At 30.3% G+C, this 23,082-nt stretch overlaps 1 protein-coding gene and 1 long non-coding RNA gene across 26 annotated transcripts; both read left to right on the top strand.

Annotated features, from left to right (window-relative positions):
• Positions 1–1,771: 1,771 nt before the first annotated feature.
• LOC112708238 (uncharacterized) lies at positions 1,772–6,552 on the top strand. 11 transcript variants are annotated; one of them, XR_011864999.1, is made up of 8 exons: positions 1,832–2,456; positions 2,685–2,772; positions 3,008–3,150; positions 3,242–3,304; positions 3,560–3,636; positions 4,587–4,943; positions 5,332–5,412; positions 6,169–6,552. It is a non-coding gene; the product is annotated as an uncharacterized lncRNA (long non-coding RNA). The 11 variants fall into 11 exon arrangements; XR_011865001.1 differs by having other exon boundaries at positions 1,903–2,433; XR_011865002.1 differs by lacking the exon at positions 3,560–3,636 and having other exon boundaries at positions 1,772–2,456.
• Positions 6,553–8,001: 1,449 nt separating this feature from the next.
• Positions 8,002–21,798, top strand: LOC112708236 (potassium transporter 5). 15 transcript variants are annotated; one of them, XM_072201810.1, is made up of 18 exons: positions 8,002–8,970; positions 9,137–9,240; positions 9,407–9,525; positions 10,902–10,962; positions 11,241–11,359; positions 11,544–11,692; positions 11,809–11,915; positions 12,054–12,168; positions 12,774–12,876; positions 13,354–13,505; positions 13,697–13,813; positions 18,234–18,309; positions 18,383–18,605; positions 18,992–19,240; positions 19,318–19,359; positions 20,031–20,083; positions 20,293–20,407; positions 20,492–21,798. In XM_072201810.1, exons 12-18 carry the CDS (start codon positions 18,250–18,252, stop codon positions 21,589–21,591), a joined length of 1,842 nt encoding a protein of 613 aa, XP_072057911.1. In that variant the 5' UTR covers positions 8,002–8,970; positions 9,137–9,240; positions 9,407–9,525; positions 10,902–10,962; positions 11,241–11,359; positions 11,544–11,692; positions 11,809–11,915; positions 12,054–12,168; positions 12,774–12,876; positions 13,354–13,505; positions 13,697–13,813; positions 18,234–18,249; the 3' UTR covers positions 21,592–21,798. The 15 variants fall into 15 exon arrangements, with proteins under 15 accessions (XP_072057911.1, XP_072057913.1, XP_072057910.1 ...); XM_072201812.1 differs by lacking the exon at positions 12,774–12,876 and adding an exon at positions 15,642–15,727 and having other exon boundaries at positions 10,875–10,962; positions 11,806–11,915; positions 18,239–18,309; XM_072201809.1 differs by lacking the exon at positions 12,054–12,168 and having other exon boundaries at positions 10,875–10,962; positions 11,806–11,915.
• The last annotated feature ends 1,284 nt before the right edge of the window (positions 21,799–23,082 follow it).

Below are 23,082 nucleotides of genomic sequence, written 5' to 3'. Positions count from 1 at the left end.
TGACCACCGTTGGAGTAGTGCCGTATCTTTTGGGTGTTAACCGTCCCTCTATCTTAGGGAGGTTAAGATATGGCTTGATGAAGCGGTTAGAGAGATTTTAGGGGCAGTTACTCATTCAAATGAGTGTTTATCCGCCAGCTAACCTCATGTCCGACTTCTTCGAAGTAAGTCGTAGTCAACACCGACTTCTTATATGAAGGTCGGTGCTTAGCTAGGCTTAATTCTTCGGATTAAGCCTTTCTATTTGGACCTGGGCCTTTATCATTGGGCCAGGGTATGAACAGTAACATTATCAAAAAATAGAAATAAAATTATCATTTCTCATGTTTTTAATCTATAACTTATTTTTTAAAAGAATTATTTTTTTTTAGTAAATACTTTTTAATGTGATCATTTTTTAAAATAATTTAAAAATTAATTAAACATACAATACATGTATTTATGATTAAATACATAATAATTAATTTTAATATATACATAATATTTTTTATATATTAAATATAAATTTTTGTTCAAATTCTTAAAGGCAAAAAGATATCATATTCTCATAACTACTAATTTTATCAAAAATAAAATTACTGTTACTCACACTTAGTTTATTCTATACATTATTATTAGTAATAATTTTTTTCTCAATTTTTAATTATTTTTTTTATTTTTCTTAATTCAAAAACTTATTTCTGTATTAACGAACTCCACCAACCTAACTAACAAATCTAATTCATGTTGCTAGCTAAATGAAATTGCAATTATTACAAGAAATCTACAATTATGATTAATAACTTAGTTAAACTATATAAATAATTAAGAATAAAAATAGAGATAAAATAATAAATTAGATTAAAATATCAAATAAACTGATTAGTAGTTTTTGCGAATATTATGAAATGAAGTTTTTATAATAACTAATGTTACGGAATTTATAAAATTATTGTTAATTTTTTAAGAATATTTTTTTGTCTATTTTGATGTGTCATGGGATATTAATTATAAAAAACTACATTAAAAAAGGTAGCGTGTATATAATTTTTTTACTGTACGGAAGGAGTTATATATATATATTCTTTTTAAGTTTCAAGAAATTATATATATTTATTATATATGATTTCAATCAAGTTTTGGTCTATAAAATATCAACTATTATAAGTCCAGTTAAAAGTCTAAAAATTAAATAAATTCAGTTCATTATCAAAAATAAATTTCAGCTTTTCAAAAATTAATCAAAATATTATGCTGTAATTTAACTCATAATAAGAAACGAAAAATTATACGTGTGACTGTAACTATGTGTATAAAAGTGACAGTGTGAGGTAGAAACAAGCATACAAAGTTACGCGTCACTCTTCTCCTCTTGACACATATAGTCAGCATACTATGCTTTTTTCAACTATAAGCACCATAGAATCTCCCGAAGGTATGTGTCCTATTGTGTTGTTTGAATTGTGTGCTTTTGACTAAGTTGGTATTTGTATTTCTTAAAAGAAGAAGGCATATCTCCCTTTTTGTTCCCTTCCATGTTCTTGGTTAATAAAAAATGACCATTTAGATACGTCACTTGGAATCTTGATTGGTTTTTTTCTTCATGTTAGACGAAGAAAACATCTTATTTTAGTAACATACATTTACGATTATAACTGTGAACTATAAGTTATTGACAGAACTAAATTTATTGATAAAAATATATGGTTGAACAATCTTATCCTGTCTTATTCTATTCTATAACAATCCTTTAAAAGAAGGTTTATTCAGTAGTGGAATTCCTATGTGGCATCCTTTAGATTTTTTCAAATTTTTTTATGTATGGTGTTTATTACAATAATACCCCATGATCAAATCATTCGCATTCCACTACTCTTCTGAACATCGTGCCTACTTTACATGTACAAACTCCCTTGAAATTTCAAATTTCGAATTCAAAATCAATTAAAAAAGGAATTCATTCCCAATTTTTCATCATTTACGTTCTCCATTCTCTGTTTCATTTTTCTCTCTTCCTCCTCTTCTTCTTTAATTCTTCTCTTTCATCGTCAGTTCCTCCTCTTTTTTTCCTTCCCTTCTTCCGTTTGTTTCTTCTTCCTGTTCCTAATTAAGTTGGAGATGGAGGTTATAAAGTTCATGTACTCACCAAGGCAGAAGATGTCATTGTACCTGATGGCTCCAAACTTCAGGGGAGTCATCGCGGTGGAGGCAACGCCAGCGGTGGTGGTAGGGTTACGGCGGTGGATGAGGTGCCGATTGCTGTGGTGGTGGACGATGGTATGACGTGGTGGTCGCAGTGGGTGTGGTGGAGTTCGTGGTAACTATCCATGTGTGGTGATGGATACGGAGGAGGAAGCAGCGGAAGAAAGCATATAGCTGGAAAGTACTAAGTGGCGTTCATAGAGAGCACATACAGTGAGACTATGAAAGCCGAAAGCACAGCAGAACAGAGCTGTGAGATCTAATCGGCGTTCATGGTTATTATTTTGTTTGTTTTAATTAATTAATTAGATAAATCATGTAAATGATTATTATTTGTTTAATCTACAAATTTTATTATTTCAAAATTTAAATTTTGAATTGAAAATTAATTTGAAAAAAAAAATCATTTGTACATGTTCATTTTCATTATCCTCACAAATAATGTTTTCCAATTTTTTCTTCTCATCACTCTTTCTCTCGCTCTCTAATACTGGGAGCTGCAGTATTAGACAACAAAATCAAATCAGCTGTCTGTGAAACATGGTTCGGTATCTCCTTTTGAGCTTTGATCATGGAGTTTGGTATCTACAGGTAATTCTTTTTTCCTCTTTTTTGGAACTTTAGTTATTTCTAACGTTAGTGCTTAATATGTTGTTTTTATTTGTTGTGCATCTGTTGTACTGAGTTACATATTTTTTTAACACATCTATATTTGGACAATCCCTCGACTACCTTTAGTTATTTCATGGTTAGATCACACATAATATGCTCAACCACCTGTATCCATGATAAAAGAGTGTTGAAGTTTCTGGTGTTTTCATGGTAGGTTGAATGGTTGATCTAAGTAGAGCAAGGCACCTTTGCTTGAGATAGTTTCCGAGTCTAATACAAAACGGGTATTGAAGCAGCAGAGCATGCAGCAGAAATACAGAGATTGGTTCGGTATTTGGGAGTGAGCAATAGCAATATGTAAGAAGGATCTCTTTGTTATATTCCTTGCAATTGAAATAAATTTTGTGATCTTACCCATCGTGATTTTTTTTTAAATAAATTGGTTTAGTGTACAAGGTGGGGGAAGTGGGGAACAACTTGAGTCCGCTGATTTCAAAGCATAAACACGATGGTAGTCTTCATTTACCATCTAATTAAATTCTATTTATTTTAGAAGATGATAGTCTAAATTTACATAGGATTGTATTCAAATTTTATGTTTTCTTAGAGTTTAAGGATAGATATGGGATGCACCCTATACATGTAGCCAAATTATATGTTAACTAAGCATTGAACATCAATTTATATGGTATTAATGATAATAGAGTTCAAGACTTAAATTCAGGTTAGTATGTTTTCTTATTTTAGTTAATTCTTTTTCTTTTAGGAAAACTTTTTCTATACTAACATTGGTGGGTGCTTTCGGTATCTAAATCCACTATCAGCAGAAGTACATAATTCAAGGTGTAAATTTCAATTCACTACTTTATTATTTTACTATTGTCAATCTTAGTACATGTACTATCTAAATATCTTACTAGACATGGCAAATTTCTCCTCTATATAAGGATCCAATTAAATAAGAAGCCAATTTATTTTTTTAAAAAGAATCATGAAGCTTTTTATTTTTTTCTGCTTTAGCTTTTATTATTGAATATTCACGCTCTAACTACACATGCTATATTTTTTCAGCTAATTTTTGTTGAGATGGTGACTTTTATCTTGAAAATTTTATGTTTGGCAAATATATGCATTTAAACTATTTTTTCAATTTTTCTTTTGAAAGCTTCTGTTCCTATAGAATTAAGATAGTTCTTTCTTAGACTCTTCCATTTATGAGAACCTATTATTCTACATAATGAGAGTTTAGAGATCAACCATTTTGGATTGCGTACATTGTGCATCCTATTTTCTAGAAAAATAGCTATTCATATTTCTTAAATGATTTAGAGCTATGAAGTTCTCAAAAGACTTGCTTATGTGATATATAATATTCTATGCTCTTTTGAACGTCCATAATTGTATTTCTCTTAGGATCCCGCTAGGGAGACAATGGACTATTTGTACAATGTGTACAATGGGCTATTGAGTTACAAAATGAACATCCCCCATACTATTTAGAACAACCATCCGAGTACTAGGAATAATAAACATCTTCCCAAAAACTTAAACCTTTCGGATCTAGCGCTCTAATACCATATCATGATACCACTCATCCCAAAAGCTTCAGCTAATGGGAAAAGGTAACACTAATGGTTATATCTCTAATACTCCATAAACCTCCATTGTACACATTGTATAAATATTCCATTGGTTTCTCATACTTTTCCTTTCTCTTATTATCATTATTATTTTGACTGCTGCTCTATTAATGTATATTTATAATTTTACATGACTTTTGTGATATTATGTAGCATGTGAAGTTGGTGACAGTATCATTGCAATGTAGATGATCTTAATCATAGGAAAGGGCTCTTACTCTCTGGTCTGTGTTATTATCCATGGCTATTAACCAAGTTTTAGGGTCAAACATATGGAACTATACTTGCCCAAGCATGTTTTTACACACGAGTTAGACCTTGCAAGGAATGCCCCTGCCAGGGTTTCGTTAATTTTCTTGCTCTTTGCGGCATCGACAACTACATTAGGGCAATCAGTGACGGGTTTTGAGTGATTGGAAGGGTAAAGTTGAGGGTTTCTCCATTGGTCTACCTTTTGGGTTGCATTACGTTTTCAAGCGTGAATGGATTTTGGAGTTTTCCATTGTTCAGGTCACTTTCTCTATCTCTCTCTTTCTCACTCATCAGTTAGTGTTTATGATAGCTTTATGGTTCGTAATGCATTTTGGTGTATAACTGCTTTTGTATGCACAATGCCCACCTCACTTCTGCTTCAAAATAGGGGTTCCTTTTGTTCTTATAAGCTCCAAAAGAGCCAAAGATAATCATTAATTGTTGATACAAAATTACTCACCTGAAGCTGCTTTTTACATGGATGCTATCACTTAGTTTTATTTAATCTTTCTTTTTTTGTGGGTAAATAAAATGAAATTATTATTATTATTATTATTATTATTATTATTATTATTATTATTATTATTATAAGTACTATCTTATGATTCATTTCTTTTAGTTTCATATAATGTGTTTAAAATTTCAGGGACATGGATTGAAGACCAAATACATTAGATGAATCTGAAATTTTTACAAGGGTATATTGTATTTGAAGCTTACTAATGAGGTAAATTATTAATGATTTATTATCTATTTTATAGGTTTTTTATTTTTGTCATTGTAAGGTTTATGGGTCAAACTTTCAGTTTGGTTTATTACTTAAAGTCTCACCAATTGATTGGGTTTGTACTTGATGATAATTTTTTTGGTGCAACTTGATTTTGATTTGGGAAAGAGCTTCACTAATTGTATGGATGTTTAGGTAAAGAGATGAGTTGCAGGAAACAAAAAATAATATGCAGTCACTGCTTCATCATTACAAGATGTATGCTCTTTGGCATAAATTTTGTAGTGCTAATATACCATTTCTCTTTAGAATTTTGGAATGTACCTTTTTAACCAGATAGACAAGAATGAAACTATAAGCAAGAATAATCAGATCCCGAAGATTATAAATTAGAAAGAATGCACCATATATGTAAATGAATGCTGCTATTTTTTATTAAATTATTAGCCATGTTGAATGTACCATATGATGCTTTGTGTCTTTCAACTATCATCATGCAACCAATCATTATATGATTTAACATGTTATTTACAATGTTGACACTGCTTTGATAGTGTTCAAGCACATTTAGTTATATAAGCTTAACTATATTGTTTATTTAGCTCCATTTGCATGATCCTTAAGTGTTGTTGCATGCAATTGCACAATCTTTCCTCATGTCTCCAATTGTTAAATTCTGAATTCTGCTAAGAATTCTATCATTATTTTCCTGCTTTAGTTAGTAATCTCCTTTCTTTGAATAATGGTTAATTTCAGGAATTTGTTTGCAAGTTAAGGAATCTAATACTAAGTCGCAAGGGTTTGGAAGCAATTGCTACCGGATGCAAGGAACTTACATATCTTAAGTCAATGGATGTCATAATATTCGAGCTTTGTGGCTAGAATCCATTGGAAGATCTTGCCAGTTTGTATGTAAAATAAGGAATGAATTAACCGTTCAATAAATAGGCAACATAAGGAAGCATGGGACACATGTTTGGCCTCTTTATATTTACATTTGGTCAAGTTTTTCATTGCTTGCTATGTGTGTTTCTCTGTATTTTTCATTTGTGGTGCTAAGCTCGACTTTCTAATGACATACATCTTATTGAGTTGGCATTACTTTACTATCAAAGAATTGTTAATGTTGGTCTTCTTCAAGATGGAAAAGGATGCAAGTTCCTATAAATTCTTCAAAAGGTAAATTACTCAAACCTTGGGGATGGTGCTATATGTGGTATACCTATTGGCTGTAGGGATTTAAAAAAACTTCATATCCATTACTGTTATGAGGTACTTCATCTGCATGCCTATTTGGTTTACCATGTTAAACTTCATTTAAAAGCAAATACTTTTGGGATGGCTGGCTTTCAAAATGCTCTTTGTGTAATGTAATATAGGAGAATGACTAACTCATTTTGTCTCAACACACAATTTTACCAATTTTTCCTTTATCTAAATGGCTTCTTTTGGTGATTCCACATTCAAAACTAATGTTAATCAATAAAATCTGAAAACCGTGAGAATTCTAGACCAATGAACTACATGAAAATAAATGTCAAAATACAGTATTTAACTTGGTTACAATAATTCATTCACATCCCATGCATAACCTACCATTTACAACTGATATAAGCTTAAAAACTCGAATTCTTTATTATTATTAACTATTGTTACTCAATTTTGATTTTTTTTTCTTTCCATTATTTAGTGTTTTTTTATGGCATATAAAATACATTTGTTTCCTCTTTATTTTACTTTTTTTTCTGTATTTTTTATTTTTGACTCCCTACAATAATTAATGTCAATGAAGATAAATAATCTAAAGTAAAAAATAAAGTGGTGTACATGATAGAAAAAATGGTACAAAAAAAAGCTAATGAAGATACACTGCAAATTTATTGGTAAATGTTGTACATGCCAAAATTGACGATTTGAAGTTGGTGTTAGATAACAAGAATATAATTGAATTAATAAACTCATAAAAGCCAAGAAACATGTAAAACAATTTGAAGTTGGTGTTAGATAACAAGAATATAATTGAATTAATAAACTCATAAAAGCCAAGAAACATGTAAACTGGGAGATGCGATCTTTGAACAGATTTTTTTTTTCTTAGTTGATTTGAATATTACATCCTATCTAATAGATGGAACACTTTTAAAAACAAAGGGATAATTTATATCACCATAAAATTTATTCTTTTTGTATTTAATAATGAAATTCAAATTATACAAAATTTAAAACTTAATGCTTAGAGCTTAAAATAAGAACAAATTGGCTGAAAAAAAATATAAGATACGTTTAAATAGAACATAAGATTTTAGTATTTTTTTATTTTTAATAGTTTATCTACCATTATAAAATTATATAAATTAAATTATTATAAAAAATATTTTATGTATTTTAAATATTAATTATTATATTATATATATATATTTATATAAATTAATAATTTTTTATTATTTAAATTAATTGAATACTAATTTTATGCCTTTCAGTTTTAATTAACATATACGATATATTTAACGTTTTTCATTATTTTTGTGCCGTGCACGGGTCGTGCACTAGTATCTCTCTATATATAATAGGAGAACAGGAGTTGGTTGAATGTTTGACAAGTATATAGTCTATTTTGTCGATATGTCTAATTTATTTGTATGATAAGTAGCACAAAAAATTGGAAAAAACAAGACTACTCTAAGCTATGTTTGATTGAAAAGAAAGAAATAGAGAAGAAAGAAATAGAAAGGAAAGAAAAGAAAGGAAAAAAATTGAGTGAATTTTTATTTTCTTTAGATTGTTTAGTTGGAAGGAAAATAAGAAGGAAAGAAATGTTATAAAAAGACAATTTTACCCCCATATTATAATATATATTGAAAAAAGTGAAGAGGTAGTATTGGAAGTAGAGAGAAACATTAGTTTTCTCTCCATTTTTTTTCCAATGTTGGAGAGAAAACAAATTGATGGACCCCACCACTTTTTTTTCTATCCATTTTCTTTCCCCTCAATTTTCCTCTTCAACCAAACAATGAAAAATAATCATTTTCCTTCCCATTTTCTTTCCTTCCTTTTCTTTTTTTCCATTTTCCACTCAAACAAAGAAAAGGTTTTGAGCGGGATCTTTTTCAAAAGATCAGAATTTGAACAAAAAATCACAGTATTTGAAATAAAAAATTGAGTGAACAAATTTTGAATTTCTGCATCTCTCTCTTTCTCTTATTTCTTTCTCGCTCTCTCTCTCACGGACAAGATAGAAGAAGCTCGCGGTGACAGAAGGAGTAGCTGGAAGAGAAGGTAGAGAATGGCGGTGGTTGGGAAAAGACTTCCTCCGACGACATTGCAGGTAAAGAGGGTTAATGGTGAGAGAGACACAACGAAGCAGAAGAAGAAAATATAACAGAGAAGGAGAAGAAGGTGGCGACGAATGGGTGTCGACTGCAGAACCGTGTCCACGGCAGAACAGCATCGCAACCGCTCCTTCGTAACCGGAGGTAGGTACCTCGAATGTGATGAACCAGTTCTTTATGATTTGTTCATCCAGGTCCGGCAAGTGGTTTCAGTTCAACCAAGAATGAGGTACTTAAAATCCTTCATGTTTCCTTCCTATTTTTTCCTTCTTATGCCGACAAAAATAGGCAAGTCTCCATTTTTTTTATTTTCTGTAATTTTTGTTTGTCTCCATGATTAGTGGTTTAACTGAAGTGTGTTTGTTGTTGATTACCGTTTTTGTTGCTGGGTGCAGTGCCATCCCCTAAAGATGTTCCTGACTTGAAGAAGCTTGGTGTTGAAGGTGTAATTTCTCTGAATGAACAGTATAAAACGGTGGTGCCGTCATCATTATATCATGTAAGTATTTAACTTGGAATTTACAAATGTTTCTGTATATCCAGGCCCAGGAACTCCGAAGAGTTTTCAATTGTGTAAAGTCTTTAACTCACTTATTACTTAACAAATTTGTATGGCTTTTTTATATATGAGTCTTTAAATTGTTGAGAACATAATTTTTTATTAGCTGGGCGAAAGGACACTACATGGAACGCGCTGAGTTGATGGATTCAGTGCTTGATGTGGTGAGGAAAGAAGCTGAGAATTGTGATTGACTTCGTTGTGCATAATATTCTTTTTGGTCAGGTGAGGTGGTTTTTGAGTTCTCTTTGTTCTTTCAGTTCACTTTTGACTATTTATTTATGGGTTGGTTTGTTTTTATTATGATGCAATGTAATTGAAGCTTAAAGATTATTCTACGAAGTATATATCTTTAAAAATAGTTACCTCATCATTTAAAAGCATTGGTAAGAATTAAAAAAAGTTTTGGTTTAATTAAATTAAATTCTGATGAACATAGGGCAGTTGATTTTTTATTTGTAACTTAAACATGTGATGCTTTGATGAGATGGTTCCATTATAATTTTAGGATTTGTATATTGAAAATAGGAGAGTAGTAGTAGGAATCGAGCTGTGTTTTTTTCTCCTGATATTTTCTGCCATTAAATATTTTTTTTATTGAAATGCAACATGTATGTTGAGTAAAATATTAATGAAGTTTATACTGTATGAGAAGGACAAGAAACTATTAAGAGATTTTCTCACTCGACTATTTTGTTTGATTTCCTTCTCTTTTATTTGGTGATACAAGCTTTAGCTTTCCATCAAGCTGGCCTGTGAGTCGGGTTTTAATAAACTGAAAGTTGAAAAGTGTAAAGGATATTCATACACATCATTAGAGGAAAACCTAGGGAGAGAGTACGTCTGAGTACTCAACAAAAATAGTGAAATTTGATTATTAAACCGTATTATCATTGTGATTGTTTATTAGCCACTTATTCAATGTAACTTTATATTGCTGATTAGGTTGTGGATGCAATTCAAATATCTATAGATATATACTTTTACATTAAATATATAATTCCTTTTAATACATTAACTTCAACAGAAAAAATAGTTAATTGCTTTCCTTTACTATAAACTGCAATCAAAAGCCAAAGAACCAAAAATATAAGTTTCCATCAATGCCTGCCGTAAATTCAGCTTACTTTATCCAGTCCGATACAGTTGAAAATGAATCATATCAAAGCTTCCCAAAGTACCCTAGCAGACAGATATTATTCTATCATTTTATTTTTGGATTTTGATTAAATTTTGTTATACTATTTTCTATCCTCTTCTGTAGTGATATTTCTATTTAACTAATTGGATCCAAGATTAAATTAACAGTGTTATGGATTTGCACCCAGCATCACATTGTTAAAAATTCTTCATTTGGTATGTCAATCATCTCATCACTAACACTTCACATATGCCAATATGAATTTTCTGGAAAGATGTTTTGAGTTCTCAATTTATTAGCTGGAATTGGTTTGAATAAAAAGAATTTGTTTTTGGAAATTCTATAAGTGATAATTTTGGGGCAATGAAAATCATCAAGTAAGCAAAAAATAATTCTGTAAGAGCATTTTAAGCTGAAATGTGAACATGTGTAGTGGTGTTGTGCATGTCTTTGGTTCAAGGGAGGCTTACTCCTCTGAAGCAGTGCGAGCTGAGTTACTTTGAGCATACTTTCGAGTACTGGTAAGAGCTTTGTCCCTCTCTTTTGCTTCTATAAGAAAAAATTAAAGAAAAAAAAAAGAAAACAAAAAGGCTCTATTTTGAGCATACTTTTAGGTAAGATGTTTTTGTTAAAGCTGTTCATCTTGTATTGTTTCTGATGTTACATCATTAATGCTGTTAACAATGCTTATATTATATGGATTAATTCTGTGGATTATAAGACAAGAAGATTACAATAGGCTAAGGCCTTTGAGTTACAGACAAGCTGATGTGTTTCCTTTGTATTTTTCTCTCATCAGCAAGCCCAGCTGTGAGGAACCACTTCATTACACGTTTGACGTACGTTGGAGATTTAGACCCTGTTGTCGACGAGAGGCACCGCCACTATTTGTTCATCCAAGTCCGACTAGGGGTTTCAGTTAGTACTTAAAATCCTTCATGTTTTCCTTCTTATTTTTCCTTCTGCCGAAAAAAATAGGAGACTCCCATTTTGTTTTCTCGGTTTGTGCTGTAAAAAATTGCAACTTTTGTGGTTGTGATATAGATTATAAGTGTCTGATAATGATACTAATGGAAGTGAGTATTTTGTCATGGTTATGAAGAAGAAGAAATCACGATGGTGACGAAAGGAAGCCTGGCAGAAGAAGGAGAAGAGGGTGGGATGATGCAAACTCAGCTTACTCTGTCCAGTCCGATGCAATCGAATATGAATCATATAAAAACCTCCCCATAGTACTGTACCCAAACAGAGGTATTATTCTATCATTTCATTTTTGGGTTTTGATTAAATTTTGTTATACTTTTTGTTATCCTCTTTAGTACTCTTGATTATTCTATTTATTTGGGTTTGATGCCTGTAATCAGCAGCCCTTATTCTATAACATATAAAGAAGAAAGAATACTTTGGTTTTGGACATTCTATACCAGATAAGTTTGGAGCAATGAAGATCATCAAGTAATGCCAAAAAAAATCTGTAAGAATATTTTTTCAAGGTTTTTGGACTGTACAACTAATTTAAAATTAATGTGTAGCTGATCAGTTTTTCATCTTTTAAATTTGTTCTTCATTTGGTCAAAATTTGTTCTCCTGCGGATTGCGCATACCCTTCCAGTTTCACTTAATAACATTGGAGGTGTATTCATGGGAGCCTGTTCTGTATTAATGGAAAACTTTTGGGATACTCATATTACTGAAACTCTGTTGGAGTCTGGATAGCAGATATATCGGTAGGATTATCTTTTGCCAATCTGTTAGTTTCAGCGGCAATTTAATTTTTTGAGTTCAAGCCATCATTGACTTACTTCTTGGTCTCATGTATGTGTTAGGTAAGTAGCATTGTGTTAATTAGCAATTTTGGTTAGTTGAGCTAAATTATTGCACTTGTTTAGGCAGTGACTTGACCACTCGCTGATCGTTTGGTTGATGTTACGTTAATTTTCAGTAAATATAGATGATTTGTGTGTGAACTGCTTTGGTAAGAACAATATCTTGAGATAAAGACTAATTCTTTGTGTTTTTTATGAGTTTGAATTAAGAAACAACACGTCGAAAGCAATATTTTCTGATTGGAATTGTCCATGATTCCTTTAAAAGAAGATGTTAGTTTAGTAATTTTATTTCTGGTGAGTTCCAAGTTTGGTAGTTTTGATGATGAATCCTTTTTATTTCTTCGTTATGCCAAGAAAAATAGGCGGTGCCCCGTTTTGTTTTTGTTTTTGGTTTTGATTTCCTAGAATTTTTGTTTGTGCTGAAAAAATTTGCAACTTATGTGATTGTGATTTAGAGTTTAAGTGTATAATGATATTAATATTAATAAAAGTTGGAATTTTAGTTTGGTTGTGAAGGGACTATGTGACTGGATTTCACAAGCTCAAGAAGAAGAGGAGAAAGGTGGCACAAAAGCAGTTCTAAGGAGAAAACATATGGGGCTACGTGTTTGATTACTAACCTTTGCAATTTTATAAAAAAAATTTTATTTTGCAATGATGAAATTGTTGTTTTCACTAGCTGAAATTTGGTTTCTTTGAATGGATTCAATTTGATGCATCAGTTGTTCAAATAATTCCCTAATAAAATAAAACAGAAATTTGCTTCAAACCCGTTTAGTTTGCTTATTGAGAGTCCATTCTTGAGAATCTTTGCATTGTAACTTTGGTATGTTTAAAACAAAATATCAAAGAGCATCCTGAATTTTAGCTTTCTTTTGATTCTAATGTATTCCCTTTTTTAAAAAATGCCAATTGCAATTCAAAAATGATGCAAAAGAGGAGCTCAAAATGTATTCCTTTTTTGGATTTTAATGTTTTTGACAAAGGTCAAAATGGTTTTATATCACCCTGTGAGGTATATACTATTTTTGTGATTTTTTATTTTTTTATATTTTTAATATAGAATAAATTATTTTCTATCAGCCGACGGTGACTGTTGATACAGCTGCAAGCAGAAAGAATAGTGGCATGGTGAGTGGTGTTACTGTCATCAGTGAAGAAGTAGAAGTTGGCAACAAGTTGAAACACCGGTCAAAAGAATGGAGGGCTCGGAGATCCTTTCATCGGCAATCTGGGTAATTTTTCTTTTTTAAAAGCAGAAATTTATTTTTATTTTTCTTTCTTTTAAGAAAAAGTTACATAAAACGCCATTAAGGTTCGGAATGCAAGCAGAGAGAAATCTATAACTATAACAATTTGATAATTGTACAGATTTCTTTTCACTCATTTTGTAAAAAATAATTTTTTTTCCTTTTTTCAACTTCAGAGTAGGAAATTGATTATGTGAGGATGCTCAATCAAGTCCTTCCAAATGATTTTTGCAGATTATGAGTGCTCTTCCAATACTGTCATTATCCTCCAACATAAGTCCATTGTAGTTAAGGTATCACTTTATCAGCTTGAGACACTATTTGTTTTGTGTTTTTTTTTTCTTTATCTGACATTGCATTTCTGAGTTTGATGTGATGATTTTGGGTTATGTCAAGGTATTTTCTTTACTTTTCATGTGTGTTCTTCTTTTAAAGACTAATTTTTTCTTTTGCAACCAATAGGCATATATTGTCTTTGATTGCTTCAGTAGTGCAACTCTTGCACTACTTAACTCGATCTTGACTGTGATAATTTGAGATTCCAGTATTATGAAATGTTTGAAATACATGAATTAGAAAATGTATTATAAGACATCTATTTTTATACCGTTATACGGTGTTATAATTTATTTGTCCTTAAAAATTGGTTTTATTTTTGTGTAATATGTTTGGGATATTAGTGTACTTCTTTCCATGGATAGCTTTTTATGACTTGGGAGTTGAAATTGTCATTTTAAAAAATACCTGTCAAATGGTAAGTGTTTTTCATGCGGTATTAATTAAAGGATAAAATTTTAAGATTTTATTGGTATTTTAGGTTGGTAAAATAAATAAATAATTATATCTTATTTAACTCACAAAATACTTACCAAATAATAGTAATAAAAAATATTAACTATCAAATACGCAGAGACTCGAAAACCATATAAAAAATTAGATCGTATCAAAATTATTTGTTTTTCACTACTTCAGTATTTTTCTTATAATTAGTGTTTTTTGTTATTAATAATAATAATAATAATCTTTTTTATAAAATAGAAAAATGATCTCATATTTAAATTTTTTTGTAATTTTCATATTTGTGTAGGAGATGATGGTGGTATGTATTATTACTATTTTTGTAAGAAGTATTTTTATCTTTCTATTTTTAGATATTATGTAAAAATCTTCTATTGAATAATTAAACAAACAAATAAAATTTATCATCTTTACTGCTATTATGGTAAATAATAAATTAAATATATTTTTTATTTTATTCAAAATTTAGGTAATGGTGGATATATTACAATAAAAAGTAAGATATATTTATGAATTTATTAGTAATGAATATCTAAAAGAAACAATTTAAGTGGTTAATTTTTGTTATTCCTGATGTATATACATCTTTATAATAAATACTATTTTGATACCAGTATTTTTTAACAATTATACACAAATTTTTTCTGTTTTGTTAATTAAAAATAATTTATATATGTGATTAATTAATAATAAATATATTTTTATATAGGTACAAAAAATATTTAGTGTACAAATAATAATTTTTTTAAGTATTTGTATTTTAATTAATATAATTATTTTTTTCTTCAGAAAATAGGAACTTCTTTAAAATGATACACAATTTATTTTATTTGTTATTTGTGTGATTAGAATATAAACTATTTTGATTAAAATTTTAATTTTTTTAAATAGTACAATAGGAATCGCGTAACAATATTTATTTAAACACACAAATATAATAATTTTTATATTTAAGTAGAATTTACTAATACAAACTAAAAAATAACAACATTATTTTAGCTTTTATTAAATAGAGATTGAAACAGTTTTATACTTTTAATAATTAACTTTTATATATGAAAACTTTTAAAGTTAAAAATAATAATTATTAATATCAATAAATAAGTATCAATAAATTTTTATAATAAAACAATATTTGTCTCGTACATAACCCGGGTTTTACACTAGTATCTTTATAAAGTAGTATCTTAAATGATGGTTCCAAATTCTTTGATATGAGTTATGTTCATACGACCAAGTCTTTGATATGCTTTAATTAATGAAATCATTATTCAATTGCTTTTCTACTTTTGAAGTCTGAAACACATTTGCTTTAATTGATAGACTGAGATAGGAAAGTGCATTCACACCATGAAAGCTCATACCATCCCTGTTATTCCAGGGCACTTCAATGTGCTATATTTATTAAGGTACATAACATTATAAGTATAATCAAATACAACTTTATTTTTTAGATATCTTATTTGATGGTTGATTTTTTTCTGTGACACTAACTAACCGAAGAGAAAAAGTTAGAAAAACTCACAAAGGAATAAGAGATGCAATAATAAGAGATGTATAACCTATTATCATGCTGCCATTTTCTAGGATTTTTTTCAAACACTGATAATAGTATGCTATTTTAATATTGTAATATCACAATATAGTATTTCTGTCCCTAAACTTAATCTTCGATTTACTAATTTTAGTTTTTTTTTGCACTAATGGATGGGTTAAGCTATATTAATGAAAAGTGGAAACGAAATATATTAAAATTAGATTAAGTTAGCAGGCGTAGGAACACCAAATGAATGCAATGAGTGTATTTGGTTTAAATTAATTCTTGAGTTAATAATTTTTTAGGTAATACCTGAACTTTGTTAATAATTTGAAGCTAAATTGAAGAGAATGATAGTTATTATATATTTGCAAGTTTAAAATTTCATATTGATAAATAGTTAGATTATTGTCATTGGCTCATTGCATTCAAAATTTATACAAAACTAAGTCCATTCAAAATTATATTATCAAAGTTTTACAAATATAAAATCTTAAAATAAGAATTACATTACATTATGATGTGTTAAAAATTTGGTGTCTCACTCGAGTGTACAAACCAGTATTTTTGTTAGTTTTGTTTTATAAGAGTGTGGGACTATAGCTCATAAAAATACTTGGTTATCACAAGGGAGAAAAAATAGGCCCAACAAATTACTTGATTTTTATAAAATTATTAAAAAAAAGTTTGGGCTTTATATTTTTAATAAATATTAAAATATTTTTTTGGATAAAAGTATAGAACTATATAACACACAATTTTTTTGGATGAATACTCATAAAAATTCTTAAATTTTTGGTATATGAGACACAGCCCAGAGTAAAGAAGAAAACTCTAGAGCTAAAGAAGATGGTTGCCCCGGCGGCAGCGTCTTTCTCATAAAAGTATTGGTTCCGTGTGTCTAGCCTCGCATCTTAGTGGCGTTCAGCATAGCCACATTTCCATCGGCGCCCAAGCAACAGCAGCGACGTGTCCTGCTTCTCCGACGGCGCTGCTTCTTCCATCATCGCCGGAACTATGGCAAGGATGGTCTCATTTAATCTCTTCAACTTGAGCGGTTATATTCACCTAATTCATCCTTTGGATTCTCAATTCATTCCCCCAATTCTTTGCCAAAATAATCCCTTAACCCGTGCAATAAGCTTTATTCTTGTCTTGCACACATATAGTCGAATAGGGTTAGGATGATCTGCCGACCCTACTCCTTATCCTCCTCACCCATCACCCAACTCCTTTCTGACCAGAACAATGAGAAGCCCATGAGTACACTAACTCTATATAAGAGAATGAAAAAATTAAACTCTTCGACTTCTCCCTCCTTGCTCTGGTTGCGCAGTTATTTCCACCACTGCTTGCCGCCGCATTGCCGCCCTCTTCAAACCACGGTTCCTTCTCTCTCTGGATCATACATTCTGCATTTTGCAAACCACTCTCCATCTTATTTTTTTTCTGTCATCCACAGTTTCATATTTTTTTCGATTGCTCCTATTTTTATCAGTGTTATATGAACATCTCTTCCAATTTTTTTTCCTTCAGTTTGCCATGCTAGTTCAAGACAAGTCCCTGACTCTAATGTCTCTTGTTAGAATTTAGATGGTTTATTTCGTCATTTGTTAGTTTAAAGAATAGTTTTGGTCTTTATTTTAAGTTTTAGTTTTTAAGTTGTATGTCTTATGTTTTGTTTATTTTTCTAAGTTTGTTACTGTATTTGCTGCGTTAGTTGGACATCTTATGACTAAAAAAAATGCTTATATAGATTAAATTTAATTTTATAATTAATTATATTTGCAATTTTTTCTGCAATGCCACACACCATAATTTTATGGCGAATTTTTTGTTCACCGCTATGAGCTGCTATTGGCAATAAAAAACTATAATCTTATCGGTAGTTCTAATTGTGTTAGGGGTACTGTTGGAACTTATTGATGCATGCACAATTTAAACTTGTAAATGAAGTTACTAATTGCACATATGAATCTTCTTTTCCCGAGTTGAGTGATGATGAATAGATTTGTGTGCTACTTTTCTATGTTGTTGTCTATTTCCATTTTTTTACTATATTTTCTCTTATTATATTTTGTATCTATTAACAGGGAGAACCGTTTTTGTTGATAAATTGTCCCTTTTTTTTATGAGATTTGATTATTATTATTAAAAAAAAGGTGTTTTTTCCCTATCTTGCTACATAATTTATGAATTTATGAATTCTCCAAATTTTCTTGTATTCAGCAATTTATAACTTTAAAATCTTAAACAATTTATAATTTACAGGATGTACTTTCATTTAAGCAATGATTTTATAACACTAGTATATAACAATTAGAATTATGGTGTAGAGTAATATATGAATGCTGATGAACCATTTTCTTTCTTTAAAGCTTAGCCTTCAATTACATGGAGTCTCTCAACTTGGAAGCTGGACGTGTTACCATGAGTGAAACCCATGTCTCTAAGGTATACTACTGTTATATAGTGTAGTGTAGTTCTTTTTTTTAACGATAAATAAGTAAACAATGTAATGTTATAGGTTAGTTGGTGGACAACGCTGAGTTTGGCAATTCAAAGCATAGGACTTGTTTATGGTGATATCAGCACATCTCCACTTTATGTGTATTCGAGCGTCTTTACCAGTGGAATAAAAAACAACGATGATATTCTTGGCGTCTTATCCCTTATCATCTATACCATTTTGCTCATTCCTTTACTTAAGTATGCCTTCATTGTACTATGGGCGAACGACAACGGCAACGGTAGCTTCTCAATATCTCATATAAATATTAATTCAATCCATTCCTATCTTTTGATGTCCCATGTTATACATTTATTATTAACTCTTAACCTTATTATTTTTGTTACTTTAATAATGGACGACAAATATCTCTTCTTGATTTTATTAAATTCTTTAATTAATTTACTTAATTTGTTATATGAAACTCCTTGGTATTGCAATAATCATTTTGAGCGTGGCAACTGGCAAGTAATACTCAAATCATTATCTATGAAATGTTAAAATATTTTTATTTTACCTCATCATCTTATTCTCGTGCGTTTGACGGGTAAATACACTAAATACACTTGTCAGTTTTATCTTGATGATGCTGCACATCATCATATATATGAAACTTGTGTTGTGTAGGTGGAGCATTTGCATTGTATTCGCTGATATGCAGACACATAGAGGTGAGTTTGATTCCAAATCAACAGCCAGAGGACAGAAAACTTTCAAACTACAAGCTGGAATTACCGTCCAGTCAGCTCAAAAGAACCCAAACACTGAAGCAGATGCTTGAGAACAGTCAGTTTGCTCGTATTCTTCTTTTGCTTGCAACCATTCTGGGAACTTCCATGGTCATTGGAGACGGCTTTCTTACTCCCTCAATGTCAGGTGTGTATATATATAGATCCATATACTCTCTCTCTATATATATCTATATATAAACATGATGTTCATTTTACATGCAGTCCTTTCTGCCGTAAGTGGGATCAGTAAATCACTCGGTCAAGGTACTTAAACCAATGACTTCATTTTCTTTTAATCTTAGACTAGGTTTGGTTAAATGGTACATAATAAAAAAAAATATTTGTTTATTTTTTGTGTACATCTTTTTTTATATTTTTTATGATATAAGATTTTTGTATCTTTTATTTTTTTATTAGTTATTTTTAATACAAAAGATAAAAATACAAAAAAATGTTCAAAAAAAAATTAATGAATATAACATTTATTATTAATTTTTTATGTGTGTATATATATAATCTTTATTTTTTTTTTATCCAGATGCTGTGGTGGGGATCACTATAGGAATCTTAATTGTTCTGTTTTTTTCGCAAAGATTCGGTACAGATAAAATGGGATTCTTATTTGCACCAATTATTTTAGTGTGGTTTTTACTCATATGGGGAATTGGTCTCTATAATTTGTTCAAATATGATACTGGAGTGTTGCGTGCTTTCAATCCAAAATATATAGTTGATTACTTTAAACGCAACGGTAAGCAAGGATGACTATCACTTGGTGGAGTCTTTTTATGCATAACAGGTAGGCATATAGCGTATATGCCTAGAGCATTTTATTTTTATTATTAATCGGAAAATCAGTTTCACTCCTAGTTTATTAATTTCCTTAATTAAGTTGTATTGTTCTTTAATTCTAATTAGTACTCATATAATCATAGGATCTGAAGCCATGTTTGCAGACTTGGGTCATTTTAATGTACGAGCAATTCAAGTGAGTAAATAAATGTAAACTTGTATTTGTGCATATATTTTCTCTATCTTATATTAAACTTGCTTTTTTTTTCCTTTCTGATTTGGCGGACTTTGCTAATATATTTACTTGGTCATATAGCAACGTTTATTATGTTATCCAATCACATTCTAATTTTTAAGAGTTATATAAGAAGTAAGCTTGCTAAATTATCGTTATTATTGACGCAGATCAGCTTCACTTTGATTACATGTCCTGCAATATTGTCTGCATATATTGGGCAAGCTGCATTTCTTCGAAAGTTCCCTGAAAAAGTGGGCAATGCTTTCTATGAAAGTCTACCAAGTAAGTTGAGCTAGAAAATTTAGTTACTGTAGTTATTATGATTAATTATGATTAAAGTAAAGTCCAATGTATCAATACATGCAGATTCTATGTACTGGCCAACATTTGTGGTGGCTGTTGGTGCTGCTATCATAGCAAGCCAAGCAATGATTTCAGGAGCATTTTCCATCATATCGCAGGCCCTGAGTTTAGGTTGTTTCCCACGAGTTAAGGTTGTGCATACTTCCGCTAAACACGAGGGTCAGGTGTATATTCCTGAGATCAACTATATGTTCATGATTGGAAGCATTATTATGTGTGCTGCCTTCAAAACTACAGAAAAGATAAGTCAAGCATACGGGATTGCAGTTATTGGGGATATGCTGATCACAACGTGGCTGGTTTCATTGATAATGGTAATTATATGGAAGAAGAGTATATGGCAAGCTACTATCTTTTTATTGGTATTTGGTTTCATAGAGGTTATTTATTTCTCATCTCAAATAACAAAGTTTATGGAGGGAGGTTATGTTCCAATTATGTCTTCTTTGTTCTTGACAATGATCATGGGAATCTGGCATTACGTGCACAAAGAGAGGTATATGTTTGAGTTTAGAAATAAGGTTTGCAGTAAGTACATAGGGGAATTGGCCATGGATAGAGGCATAAAAAGAGTTCCCGGGGTGGGGCTCCTCTACTCTGATTTTGTGCAGGGGATTCCTCCAATATTCCCCCATCTCATAGCCTGTATGTCATCCATTCATTCAGTCCTTGTCTTTGTTTCCATCAAGGTCATCCCTATCAGCAGAGTTTCCTTGGAGGAGAGGTTTCTATTTTGCTATTTAGAGCCCAGAGAGTACCGAATGTTCCATTGCGTGGTTAGATGCGGTTACAAAGATAAACTTGACGATGCTCTCGTGTTTGAATCGCAGTTAATACAAAATCTCAAGGCTTTCATTCACCTAAAAGAGTGTGAGGGTAGTTATCAAGCTGAGGTCAACTTCATCGACATGGCAATGCAAAGGGGTGTGATGTATATGCTTGGTGAAGTAGAAGTGGTGGCTCAACCAAATTCATCCTTTCTCAATAAGATAGTTGTCAATTATGCTTATACTTTCTTAAGAAAGAACTTCCGCCAAAGAAACAAATTGATGGGTATCCCACCTAAGAGACTTCTCAAAATTGGAATGACATATGAAATATAACTCATCATCGAATGCTGCATGCATATTCATAATTTTCACCAGTGTACTCCTTTAATTTCTTGCTTACTCTTGTACTATTACATTTTCACATGCATCAAATATATTTGTACTTAGTTTTCGTCGTCTTTTATTCCTTGTATTTTCATGTAAGCAAACTACTCAAGTAAATATCAAATAATAAAATACTTGTCTGAATATTTCACGTCATGTTAATATTAATTGGGAAGTACTTTTTCTTTCTCCCACTTTGCTAGTTTTTTTTTTAATTTTAATTTCACTTTTATATTCAGCATCATATTAATTCTCGAGTAATTCTACATTAAAAAATATTATTCAATAAAAAAGTAAAAATCACTCCTTTTACAATAAAAATAAAGACATATCTGTAACTCTTATTTAGTTTCAATTTTCATATTTACATATACATTCTAAACAAAATGAGTCATGTTATAAATATATTAACTTGTACTCAAATTTACATTATAAGTCAAATAAAATTTCTTATCTTTACATGTAGAGATAGGGTTAGATTATTTTTTGGAAGGGACCATACTTAAATAATATAATTTAAAAAGAATTAATTAATATATTGGAGTCATAATTGTAAAATTTCTATTTTTTTTAAGAAAAATTATAATTTTTGGGGGGCATAGCCCCTTTAAAGTTTAAACTATATATAGCTTTGTGTCGGTTTATTAGGCTTTGGTCATCAAATTTGAAATAAAATCTTAACCATAGATTTTTTGAAATTATTTGTATTCTTTTTTAATTTAATTAATTTTTGGGTCTAATTTTATTTTATTGTCAAAAATTTAGTAATTTATGATTAGAAAAAGACACCAGTAGTCTTCCCTAAAATATGTAGACAATCATAAATATATCTGCCTTTAATTAAAATTAGTGGGAAAAAAAAAAGAAAATATAGAGATGGTGATAATTGTATTTTGACATAAATATATTTGTAATCATATATTTCATGTTTAAATCTCATTTGTGGGTACAAAACTTTTTTTGTATTTTTCATGTGATAGTTTTGGTGGCTTGCTTTGCTTTTTCTACATATTTCTCTTTTGCATATCGCTTAGGATATTTACAGATTTATCAAGTAAATGGAGATTATTTGAAACACTTTGGTTCTTTGTGCTATGATTGTGCAAGTGATTTAACTACATATTTTGACTTCAAGTGATTTGACTACATATTTTAATTATTCTTTTTTTTCCATTAATTTTAATTAGTCAAATCTCAGATGGAATATGGTTTCATACATGTGTTTCAAATGCCATTATGCCATTATGCAATTAATGGTTTTAAAAAATTATATGTTTATATTAAGGTGGAAATTCAGTTGCAGTCGATTTCACATGAAGTTGATGGCCGAGAGTGGTTAGATAATTTGACTGATTTGATTAACTTTTTATCTAACAAATTTCAACCATCAACTTGATATGAAGTCGACTGCACCGAAATTTTCACTTTACATTAATGTTA

The sequence above is a fragment of the Arachis hypogaea genome, chromosome 8 (genome assembly GCF_003086295.3).
Source record: "Arachis hypogaea cultivar Tifrunner chromosome 8, arahy.Tifrunner.gnm2.J5K5, whole genome shotgun sequence".
NCBI classification, from domain to species: Eukaryota; Viridiplantae; Streptophyta; class Magnoliopsida; order Fabales; family Fabaceae; genus Arachis; species Arachis hypogaea.
This window is presented reverse-complemented; position numbering and strand designations above follow the sequence as displayed.

Bases quoted from the DNA above. Each gene is read 5' to 3' on its own strand.
- LOC112708236 (XM_029288690.2), top strand. From the start codon at position 13,742: ATGATTTTTGCAGATTATGAGTGCTCTTCCAATACTGTCATTATCCTC. The intron at 13,814-15,641 runs GTATCACTTTAT...TTTAATTGATAG, and splicing joins ATAAGTCCATTGTAGTTAAG to ACTGAGATAGGAAAGTGCAT. The intron at 18,606-18,991 runs GTAGCTTCTCAA...TGTGTTGTGTAG, and splicing joins GGCGAACGACAACGGCAACG to GTGGAGCATTTGCATTGTAT.